The 12,554-nt window shown below is 47.5% G+C and overlaps 1 protein-coding gene across 2 annotated transcripts in view; it reads right to left on the reverse strand.

The window, feature by feature from the left end:
* Positions 1–12,554, reverse strand: part of LOC121566888 (long-chain-fatty-acid--CoA ligase 3-like) — a 38,910-nt gene that overhangs the window by 20,479 nt on the left and 5,877 nt on the right. For both annotated transcript variants that reach the window (XM_041876787.2, XM_041876789.2), the window contains exons 2-4: positions 7,783–8,453; positions 4,971–5,148; positions 1,109–1,218 (exon numbers count right to left, since the gene is read on the reverse strand). In XM_041876787.2, coding sequence (XP_041732721.1) covers positions 1,109–1,218; positions 4,971–5,148; positions 7,783–8,154 — 660 coding nt within the window. In that variant the 5' untranslated portion in view covers positions 8,155–8,453. The remainder of the gene's footprint in view (positions 1–1,108; positions 1,219–4,970; positions 5,149–7,782; positions 8,454–12,554) is intronic.

Genomic DNA, 12,554 nt, shown 5'->3' on the forward strand with positions numbered 1-12,554 from the left:
GTGTGTTTTGGGTCATTGTCATGCTGGAATACCCATCCTCGACCCATTTTCAATGCCCTGGCTGAGGGAAGGAGGTTCTCACCCAATATTTGACGGTACATGGCCCCGTCCATCGTCCCTTTGATGCAGTTAAGTTGTCCTGTCCCCTTAGCAGAAAAACACCCCCAAAGCATAATGTTTCCACCTCCATGTTTGACGGTGGGGATGGTGTTCTTGGGGTCATAGGCAGCATTCCTCCTCCTCCAAACACGGTGAGTTGAGTTGATGCCAAAGAGCTCCATTTTGGTCTCATCTGACCACAACACTTTCACCCAGTTCTCCTCTGAATCATTCAGATGTTCATTGGCTGATTCCTCACCGTTCTCATGATAATAATTAATAATAATAATAATAATAATAATTCCAATTCCAATGATCATTGGAACGCCACGAGGTGAGATCTTGCATGGAGCCCCAGGCCGAGGGAGATTGACAGTTCTTTTGTGTTTTTTTTCCATTTGCGAATAATCGCACCAACTGTTGTCACCTTCTCACCAAGCTGCTTGGCGATGGTCTTGTAGCCCATTCCAGCCTTGTGTAGGTCTACAATCTTGTCCCTGACAACCTTGGAGAGCTCTTTGGTCTTGGCCATGGTGGAGAGTTTGGAATCTGATTGATTGATTGCTTCTGTGGACAGGTGTCTTTTATACAGGTAACAAACTGAGATTAGGAGCACTCCCTCCCCTTTAAGAGTGTGCTCCTAATCTCAGCTCGTTACCTGTATAAAAGACACCTGGGAGCCAGAAATCTTTCTGATTGAGAGGGGGTCAAATACTTATTTCCCTCATTAAAATGCAAATCAATTTATAACATTTTTGACATGCATTTTTCTGGATTTTTTTGTTGTTATTCTGTCTCTCACTGTTCAAATAAACCTACCATTAAAATGATAGACTGATCATTTCTTTGTCAGTGGGCAAACGTACAAAATCAGCAGGGGATCAAATACTTTTTTCCCTCACTGTACCTCTCCCCCTCCTTCTCTCTCTCCCACTCTCTCCTGTCCCTTCTTGATGACTTCCTTTACCTCCTAAATGTGTACTAATTTCAGATGTGTGTGTTCTCTCACCTTGAGTCTGGTCTCCAGTAGCTCTCTGCTGGTGATGATGTGACTGACCTCTGTCTCGTTCAGACCGTGAGTGATGGCCGGACCCCCCAGGGTAGAGTACAGAGTGACCACTGCAACGCACGCACGCACGCACACACACACACACACACACACACACACACACACACACACACACACACAAACACTAAGGTAAGCCCAATGACGTGTCATCAGGTAATACTGCTTATGATAAGATCTTGTATGGATAGAGTTAGGGTAAGATTTAAGATCAGGGTGAATTTTCTGGTCCTGTTTGGGAGTGAGGCCACATGGTAAAGCCCTAGTGATCGGTATATCCTGTTTGCTTCAGGGCTGTGGTAATATACCACTGTGTTAATGTAACGCTGCAGCGATGGCATCATGTCTGGTCTGGCTCTGTCACTGGCGTGAGTGAGTGGCCTGGGACTGGGCTAAACCAGGCTGAACTGGGCTGGGTCCAGGCTACATTACATTAGTATATGTCTGACTGGTAGAGATGGGTATCACTCACCACAGGGACCAGGGGCACGTGCCGAGATGAGGGTGTGTGAGTGTGTACGTGTACACATGCAAGCATCCCCAAACCACCCCTCTACACTCCTCCACACAGATATACATACTTCTCTTCTCCAGAAAAACATGACCAGCCCCTGTCTGTTTGTCTGGCTAGATGAGTGTAATGTACACCTGCCTTTCCTGATAGCAGTTGGATGTTTAGGTTCTTGGAATACTGTGGGCCAGACAAACTCATATGAAGGAGCAGAGTAAAGGCAGTGGAATTTCCTAGCTATCTGATGGGACTGGCTGCTCTGAGATAGGACTCTGACTGTAGGACCCAGGTCCAGAATCCCCCCCAGGTCCAGGCTCCCCCAGGTCCAGGCTCTCCCAGGTCCAGGCTCCCCCAGGTCCAGGCTCTCCCAGGTCCAGGCTCTCCCAGGTCCAGAATCCCCCAGGTCCAGGCTCTCCCAGGTCCAGGCTCTCCCAGGTCCAGGCTCTCCCAGGTCCAGGCTCCCCCAGGTCCAGGCTCCTCCAGCCCACGCTCCCCCCAGGTCCACGATCCCCCCAGGTCCACGCTCCCCCCAGGTCCACACTCCCCCCAGGTCCAGGCTCCCCCAGATCCAGGCTCCCCTCAGGTCCAGGCTCCCCCAGGTCCAGGCTCCCCCCAGGTCCAGGCTCCCACCAGGTCCAGGCCCCCCCGGTTCCAGGCTCCCCCAGGTCTACGCTCCCCAGGTCTACGCTCCCCCAGGTCCAGGCTCCCCCAGGTCTATGCTCCCCCAGGTCTACACTCCCCCCAGGTCCAGGCTCCCCCAGGTCTACACTCTCCCCAGGTCCAGGCTCCCCCAGGTCTATGCTCCCCCAGGTCTACACTCCCCCCAGGTCCAGGCTCCCCCAGGTCCAGGCTCCCCCAGGTACACGTTCCCCTCAGGTGCACGTTCCCCTCAGGTGCACGCTCCCCCCAGGTCCAGGCTCCCCAGGTCTACACTCCCCCCAGGTCCAGGCTCCCCCAGATCCAGGCTCCCCCAGGTCCAGGCTCCCCCAGGTCTACGCTCCCCCAGGTCTACACTCCCCCAGGTCCAGGCTCCCCCCAGGTCCAGGCTCCCCCAGGTCTACGCTCCCCCAGGTCTACACTTCCCCCAAGTTCAGGCTCCCCCAGGTCTACACTCCCCCAGGTTCAGGCTCCCCCAGGTCCAGGCTCCCCCAGGTCCACGCTCCCACCAGGTCTACGCTTCCCCCAGGTTCAGGCTCCCCCAGGTCTACACTCCCCCAAGGTCCAGGCTCCTCCAGGTCCAGGCTCCACCAGCCTCATGCTCCCCCCAGGTCTACGCTCCCCCAGGTCCACACTCCCCCAGGTCTACACTCCCCCCAGGTCCAGGCTCCCCTAGGTCTACACTCCCCCCAGGTCCAGGCACCCCTAGGTCTACACTCCCCCCAGGTCCAGGCTTCCCCAGGTCCAGGCTTCCCCAGGTCCAGGCTCCCCCAGGTCCAGGCTCCCCCAGGTCTACGCTCCCCACAGGTCCAGGCTCCCCCAGGTCTACATTCCCCCAGGTCCAGGCTCCCCCAGGTCCAGGCTCCCCAGGTCCAGGCTCCCCCAGGTCCAGGCTCCCCCAGGTCCAGGCTCCCCCCAGGTCCAGGCTCCCCCCATGTCCAGGCTCCCCCAGGTCCAGGCTCCCCCAAGTCCAGGCTCCCCCAGGTCCAGGCTGTGTGTACGTGTGTGTATTTATGTGTGTGTGTGTGTGTGTGTGGTGCACAGTAGCTGCAGCAGTGCTCACGCAGGGATGTGAAGAGGTCACACCAGAAGCTTGCAAGGGTCAAGACACCCGGGCCAAAATCCACACTCATGACCCCTATCTGACAGGACAAAGAGAGGAGGGGGGAGAGAGAGGGGGAGGACGGAGGGAGAGAGGGGAGGTCACCTAACCCAGGGCAGGCTGACAGAGAAGGGGCTTATGGGACAGGGCCAGTGACATCACTGCCATGCGTCATGGATGGCTGAGACTTCCTGTTGTGTGTGTGAGGACATGGGGCGTGACACCTCCAGCCGTGAGATACTAACACACTGTCAGGTCACGTCACGTTCACACATACAGGAGGTGATTGATTAGCTCATACTCTGCAACCATCCTTTTCGTTCTGAGTTTTAGAACCAAGAAACAACCACAAACAAACTCCTAGCAAGGCCAACCAATCAGGTTGAGTCAGACTAAACTTGACAATACAAACACAGAGAGAACAAGGAAGAAAGAAGGTGGAGCCACAGGAGGAAGAATGAGAGATGGATGAATAGAGAGCCTATGAGAGGAGGAAGGCTGAGGCTATGGCGTCAGAAGCACGGACCAGAGGGTCTATGTGAGCATCTTATTTTGGCATCAAGCAGGAGAAGGAGCACATAGCCCTCAGGCCAAATGAAGAAGAGGGGGAAGGGGGGAGGGGTGAGGGAAAGGAGGAAGAAGAAGGAGGAGAACTGGGACACTTATATAACAGTGGCATAGCAGCAGGGACAAACTGACCTTCTTCCACAGCTGAGCTGGAAATATTTCAGATGTTATGTATACCCTTGTCACACACACCACCACAACTATAAATCTATAAAACTCCATGGGACCATAACTGATGCATAAACAGAGAGAGAGAGAGAGAGAGAGAGAGAGAGAGAGAGAGAGAGAGAGAGAGAGAGAGAGAGAGAGAAGAGAGAGAGAGAAGAGAGAGAGAGAGAAGCGAGAGAGAGAGAGAGAGAGAGAGAAGCGAGAGAGAGAAGCGAGAGAGAGAGAGAGAGAAGCGAGAGAGAGAAGCGAGAGAGAAGCGAGAGAGAGAGAGAGAAGAGAGAAGAGAGAGAGAGAGAGAAGCGAGAGAGAGAAGAGAGAGAGAGAGAGAGAGAGAGAGAGAGAGAGAGAGAGAGAGAGAGAGAGAGAGAGAGAGAGAGAGAGAGAGAAGAGAAGAGAGAGAGTGAGAGGGTACCACTTTTTGGAGAAGTACCAGTCGTAAAGAAAGTAAGGAAGGAGAAGTAGCCTTAGAAGACCTAAAAGCCTGCGTTTTAATAGCCAGAGTTTTAGGTCCCCACAAGAATAGTAAACCAAGAAACATTTGACCAACTGGGGACATTTTGTTTTGTTGGTCCCCACAAGGTCAAATGCTATTTCTAGGGGGTTAAGTGTTAAGGTTAGAATTAGGGTTAGGGTTAGGAGATAGGGTTAGTTTTAGGGTTAGGGTTAGGAGCTAGGATTAGGTTTAGGGTAGGGTTAGGTTTTTGGGTTAAGGTTAGGGTTAGGGAAAATAGGATTTTGAATGGGACTGAATTGTATGTCCCCAAAAGGTTAGCTGCGCAAGACTGTGTGTGGACACTCACAAGGGAAGTTTTGCATGAAGCACGCCTGTGCGGCTATGACCCACTCAGCCCTGGTCTCACAGAAGATGGCAATGTTGTTGTGGGCCCTCTGGCCCAGCGCTGCAAGACCACTGCCAAAGCGGGCTGCTGCCTTGTGGGTCTCAGCATAGGACAGCCAGCGGTACTGCCCCAGGATCACCTACAGGGGTCCACAGAGAGCACACATAATATTAGAGAGAGAGAGAGAGAGAGAGAGAGAGAGAGAGAGAGAGAGAGAGAGAGAGAGAGAGAGAGAGAGAGAGAGAGAGAGAGAGAGAGAGAGAGAGAGAGAGAGAGAGAGAGAGAGAGAGAGAGAAACCTATCAGAAAACAAATAGGCAACAACAAATTCAATCCATTCTAGACAACTTCCTGGACAAAACGTTCCACTGTAATAGTGAAGGTGTAAACTTGGCAGTAGAAAACCTAAACAGTATATTTGACCTCTCAGCTTCCCTTGTCAAATCTAAAAATATCTAACAGAAAACCAAAAAAAAGTTACAACAGTGATAAATGGTTTGATGAAGAATGCAAAAACCTAAGAAAGAAATTGAGAAACCTATCCAACCAAAAACATAGAGACCCAGAAAACCTGAGCCTACACCTTCACTATGGTGAATCACTAAAACAATACAGAAATACACTACGGAAAAAGAAGGAACAGCATGTCAGAAATCAGCTCAATGTAATTGAAGAATCCATAGACTCTAACCACTTCTGGGAAAATTGGAAAACACTAAACAAACAGCAACACGACGAGCTATCTATCCAAAACCGAGATGTATGGGTAAACCACTTCTCCAATCTTTTTGGCCCTATAACAGAGAACAAACAGCAAAAAAATATACATGATCAAATGCAAATCTTAGAATCAACTATTAAAGACGACAAGAACCCACTGGATTCTCCAATTACATTGAATGAACTACAGGACAAAATACAAACCCTCCAACCCAAAAAGGCCTGTGGTGTTGATGGTATCCTCAATGAAAGGATAAAATATACAGCCCACAAATTTCAATTAGCTATACTTAAACTCTTTATCATCATCCTTAGCTCTGGCATCTTCCCCAATATTTGGAACCAAGGACTGATCACCCCAATCCACAGTAGTGGGACAAATTTTACCCCAATAACTACCGTGGGATATGCGTCAACAGCAACCTTGGGAAAATCCTCTGCATTATCATTAACAGCAGACTAGTTCATTTCCTCAGTGAAAACAATGTACTGAGCAAATGTCAAATTGGCTTTTTCCCAAATTACCGTACGACAGACCACGTATTCACCCTGCACACCCTAATTGAAAAACAAACAAACCAAAACAAAGGCAAAGTCTTCTCATGCTTTGTTGATTTCAAAAAAGCTTTTGACTCAATTTGGCATGAGGGTCTGCTATACAAATTGATGGAAAGTGGGGTTGGGGGAAAAACATACAACATTATAAAATCCATGTACACAAACAACAAGTGTGCAGACCTGGCTCTCAAGAGAAGACAGGCTATGTGCACACTCTCCACAAAATGAGGTGGAAACTGAGCTGCACTTCCTAACCTCCTGCCAAATGTATGACCATATTAGAGACACATATTTCCCTCCGATTACAGCGATCCACAAAGAATTCGAAAACAAACCCAATTTTGATAAACTCCCTTATCTACTGGATGAAAAACCACAGTGTGCCATCACAGCTGCAAGATTTGTGACCTGTTGCCACAAGAAAAGGGCAACCAGTGAAGAACAAATACCATTGTAAATACAACCCATATTTATGTTTATTTATTTTCCCATTTGTACTTTAACTATTTGCACATTGTTACAACACTGAATATATACATAATATGACATTTGAAATGTCTTTATTCTTTTGGAACTTCTGAGTGTAATGTTTACTGTTAATATTTATTGTTTATTTCACTTTTGTTTACTATCTACTTCACTTGCTTTGGCAATGTTAACATACGTTTCCCATGCCAATAAAGCCCTTAAATTGAATTGAATTGAGAGAGAGAGAGAGAGAGAGAGAGAGAGAGAGAGAGAGAGAGAGAGAGAGAGAGAGAGAGAGAGAGAGAGAGAAGAACCAGGGGGGAAAAGCAGAGAGGTGGAGAATAGTAGAGAGACACAGGGAAAGAGTTTCAGGGAAAGCGAATGCGAGGGAGAGAGGCTGGAGGGCAGAATAGTTCACAGTGTTTGTTATATCCGCAGTAAAGCCTTCAGCTTGATGTTGTGCACTTTCTGCTCAGTAATATGACAGTAGGATTTTTCTTTTGCTAATGAATTTTGAATCACAACACTCATGAACAGTGGTGATACACTGTCCTCTACTGGAATAACACTGGTACTGCACACAGACTGACGCACATTCACACAGTATCGGTCAAACAATCAGAACATTTAACGCTGTAGGTCTCATTGTTCAGGCAGTCAACAGATGGCAAAACACACTCCATTATTTTACTGCATCAACATGAGTTTCAACTGCCCTGTGATTAGACTAGTGAGATTAGGCTGATGATTGGGGTGTAATTAAAAGTGTTGCAAGTCACACACACAGCAAGTGTTTTATTTTAGCAAAGTTTAGATTGGCCTGTGTGTTGTGTGTTGGTGAGATGTGTGAGGTGACGTGAGGCCTTTCTGTTGAGCAAGAGAGGTGTGTTTTGTATGAGTGGCTGTTCTCTCCTGTTTTGGCTAGACTGACTTGGCAGAACAAGGTCTTGTGTTTTCACTGCAAACACAAAACACACCTGAGTTTCTTGCCCAACAGAAAGTCCTCAAATCACACTTCCTGTCCTCACCTTCTTGAAGACCTTTCCGTTGCTCTGTCGCTCATCCTCCTCCATGACCACCTCTCTGGTGCCCAGGCAGTCTCTGTCAGGGAACCTTCTGGATGCGTCCTCAAACACCTTATCCAGTGTGTCCACCCCGGGGTGCAGGGACGACACCAGCCTCTTGGTGGTGCCCATAGCCCTGTAGGGGCCCGCGGGGCGACCCGTCACAGAATGGGCCTTGAGTCTCTGAGCCCTCTCCTGTTCTGAGCCGAGGCCTGCGTCTGATTCTGACACAGAGCTGAAGAGGTAGGAGGGGAGGAAGGCTAGGATAGAGTACAGCCACACTGTCACCTGGAAGAGCAGCAGCAGCATCGGGTTCAGATCCTCTTTCAGTTTCATCCTGACCGGGTGTTATTTCACTTTAGAACCCAGGGAAGGGTCCCAGGGTTTATGCTCTGAGCGGGTAGTTTATCACTGGGACAGCTCCTCTAACCCTAAGGAAGGGTCCCAGGGTTTATGCTCTGAGCAGGTAGTTTATCACTGGGACAGCTCCTCTAACCCTGAGGTGTGAATGGTTGGAGAGGGAATGAGGGGTCGTAAACCTGCTGCCACTGACTCGGGCAAGGTATTCATTTCCTGGTCCTTCTTCTTCTGCCCTTGTGTGTTTATCTGATGACAATGGCAGCAACACCTTACTCCTAGTCAAGGGACGACAAAAAACAACAACATTCAAACAAAGTATGAGAATATGCTATTTATAATATGTCCATTTTATGTTATACATGTATACTAACATCAGTGCTTTAGCTACAATTCATCTGACAGCATCTGAGCTTTTTAACCGAACAGTCACCAGACCCCACACTACGATAATAGGTTTTAATGGATTCTTCTAATGTTTCTGTTGGTGGATCCTCAAGCACCCACCAATGGTATTGTACAGCCTGATGGCTTGGCCTACATAATAAGACACCCAGTCATGTACTGTAGGCTACATCTCTGCCTGAGTGCTCCTTACTTACTCACTCACTGTCCCCTGCAGCCAGTCAGAATGCTGTAGCTCAGAGCTCCCTATCTAACACCATCTCCCACAAAGCACTGTACAGCATGCTCTCTCTATCACTAACCATCAAGGCATAGACACGTACAGACAGACAGCAGATTAACTATGACAGGCTGAGAAAGAGGAGGGAGATAGAGCTACACTATATATACAAAAGTATGTGGACACCCCTTCAAATGAGTGGATTTGGCTATTTCAGCCACACCTGTAGCTGACAGGTAAATAACATTGAGCACACCGCCATGCAATCTCCATAGACAAACATTGGCAGTAGAATGGCCTTACTGAACAGATCAGTGACAAGTCAGTTCGTCAAATTTCTGCCCTATTAGAGCTGCTCCGATCAACTGTAAGTGCTGTTATCATGAAGTGGAAACGTCTATGAGCAACAACGGCTCCGCTGCGACGTGGTAGTCCACACAAGCTCACAGGACGGGATCTCTGAGTGCTAAAGCACGTTGTACGTAAAAATTGTCTGTCCTCGGTTACAACACTCACTACCGAGTTCCAAACTGCCTCTGGAAGCAACGTCAGCACAATAACTGTTCGTCCGGAGCTTCATGAAATGGGTTTCCATGGCCGAGCAGCTGCACACAAGCCTAAGATCACCATGCGCAATGCCAAGCGTCGGCTGGAGTGGTGCAAAGCTTGCCACCATTGGACTCTGGAGCAGTGGAAACGCGTTCTCTGGAGTGATGAATCACACTTCACCATCTGGCAGTCCGACGGACTAATCTGGGTTTGGCAGATGCCAGGAGAACGCTACCTGCCTGAATGCATAGTGCATTCCTTCTCCCCCGATTGCTCAGTTTGGCTGGGTGGCCAGCTCTAGGAAGAGTCTTGGTCATTCCAAACTTCTTCCATTTAAGAATGATGGAGGCCACTGTGTTCTTGGGGACCTTCAATGCTGCATAAATATTTTGGTACCCTTCCCCAGATCTGTGCCTTGACACAATCCTGTCTCGGAGCTCTACGGACAATTCCGTCGTCCTCATGGCTTGGTTTTTGCTCTAACATGCACTGTCAACTGTGGGACCTTATACAGGTAAAAGTCAGTAAATTAGAATATTTTGAAAAACTTGATTTATTTCAGTAATTGCATTCAAAAGGTGTAACTTGTACATTATATTTATTCATTGCACACAGACTGATGCATTCAAATGTTTATTTCATTTAATTTTGATGATTTGAAGTGGCAACAAATGAAAATCCAAAATTCCGTGTGTCACAAAAATTAGAATATTACTTAAGGCTAATACAAAAAAGGGATTTTTTTAGAAATGTTGGCCAACTGAAAAGTATGAAAATGAAAAATATGAGCATGTACAATACTCAATACTTGGTTGGAGCTCCTTTTGCCTCAATTACTGCATTAATGCGGCGTGGCATGGAGTCGATGAGTTTCTGGCACTGCTCAGGTGTTATGAGAGCCCAGGTTGCTCTGATAGTGGCCTTCAACTCTTCTGCGTTGTTGGGTCTGGCATTCTGCATCTTCCTTTTTCACAATACCCCACAGATTTTCTATGGGGCTAAGGTCAGGGGAGTTGGCTGGCCAATTTAGAACAGAAATACCATGGTCCGTAAACCAGGCACGGGTAGATTTTGCGCTGTGTGCAGGCGCCCAAGTCCTGTTGGAACCTGAAATCTCCATCTCCATAGAGCAGGTCAGCAGCAGGAAGCATGAAGTGCTCTAAAACTTGCTGGTAGACGGCTGCGTTGACCCTGGATCTCAGGAAACAGAGTGGACCGACACCAGCAGATGACATGGCACCCCAAACCATCACTGATGGTGGAAACTTTACACTAGACTTCAGGCAACGTGGATCCTGTGCCTCTCCTGTCTTCCTCCAGACTCTGGGACCTCGATTTCCAAAGGAAATGCAAAATTTGCTTTCGTCAGAAAACATGACTTTAGACCACTCAGCAGCAGTCCAGCTCTTTTTTTCCTTAGCCCAGGTGAGACGCACGCGCTGTTTCTTGGTCAACAGTGGCTTGACACGAGGTATCGCGGCAGTTGAAACCCATGTCTTTCAAGCGTCTCTTGGTGGTGGATCTTGAAGCCCTGACTCCAGCAGCTGTCCACTCCTTGTGAATCTCCCCCACATTTTTGAATGGGTTTTTTTTCACAATCTTGACTAGGGCGCGGTGATCCCTATCGCTTGTACACTTTTTCTGACCACAGTTTTTCCTTCCCTTTGCCTCTCTATTAATGTGTTTGGACACAGAGCTCTGAGAACAGCCAGCCTCTTCTGCAATAACCTTTTGTGTCTTTCCCTCCTTGTGCAATGTGTCGATGGTCGCCTTTTGGACAGCTGTCAAATCTGAAGTCTTCCCCATGTTTGTGTAGGCTTCAGAACTGGACTGAGAGACCATTTAAAGCCCTTTGCAGGTGTTTTGAGTTAATCAGCTGATTAGTTTGTGGCACCAGGTGTCTTCAAAATGTAACCCTTACACAATATTCTAATTTTGTGACACACGGAATTTTGGATTTTCATTTGTTGCCACTTCAAATCATCAAAATTAAATGAAATAAACATTTGAATGCATCAGTCTGTGTGCAATGAATAAATATAATGTACAAGTTACACCTTTTGAATGCAATTACTGAAATAAATCAAGTTTTTCAAAATATTCTAATTTACTGACTTTTACCTGTATATACAGGTGTGTGCCTTTCCAAATCTTGTCCAATCAATTGAATTTACCACAGGTGGACTCCAATCAAGTTGTAGAAACATCTCAAGGATGATAAATGGAAACAGGATGAACCTGAGCTCAATTTCTAGTCTCATAGCAAAGGGTCTGAATACTTATGTAAATAAGCTATTTCTGTGTTTTATTTTTATTAAATTTGCAAAAATTCTAAAAACCTATTTTCACTTTGTCATTATGGCGTATTGTGTGTAGATTGCTAAAGAAATGTATATATTTGATCATTTTTTGAATAAGGCTGTAACATAACAAAATGTGGAAAAAGTAAAGGGGTCTGAATATTTTCTGAATGCACTGTATGTTTCCCATGCCAATAAAGCCCCTTGAATTGAATTGAGAGAGAGTCTGAGTGGTAGAGAGAGTGAGTGATAGAGAGCGAGAGACAGAGAGACAGAGAAAGAGAGAGCGGGAGAGACAGAGAGAGAGAGAGACAGACAGAGACAGAAAAAGAGAGGGAGACACAGAGCGAGAGAGCGAGAGGGCAAGGAGAGGGGGATGAGGAAGAAAGAAAAAAGGAGGCTGACTGAGTCACGCTGACTCAGAATGGATTTCAACACAAATCCTCAACTGGGTGAAAGGTGCTCTACTACTGTATCCCAGATTGAAAACAAATGTGTGTGAAATTTTCACTGAAAGGGATTCTGTGTGTGTGACTTATGTGAGGATTAAGTGTGTGAAATATGTTATGTGTGTGTGTGTGTGTGTGTGTGTGTGTTAACAGGAATGATGATAGCAACCTCCAACTCCTGAGGATAGTAGTGTTGGGTAGCTGTCCATGGTACTGGAAACCATGCTCCTCCTCCTTCTCCATGGCCATCTCTGATGGTTCCCCCAGAGAGCTAAAGACAATGAGCTACAAATGGTAGCGATGATATGCTATCCTGTATGGTTGGGTGCTAATGCTGTGCCATGTCTGTCCCCGCAGCCCATTTTCTAGTTCATTTCCCTAGCCACTGATCCATAGCATTGTCCTGCTGCTCAAGCTCACTCTGTAACTCTCTGTCCTTCTGACATGAGTTTCAAC

The sequence above is a fragment of the Coregonus clupeaformis genome, chromosome 5, assembly GCF_020615455.1.
Source record: "Coregonus clupeaformis isolate EN_2021a chromosome 5, ASM2061545v1, whole genome shotgun sequence".
In the NCBI taxonomy this organism is placed as follows: Eukaryota; Metazoa; Chordata; class Actinopteri; order Salmoniformes; family Salmonidae; genus Coregonus; species Coregonus clupeaformis.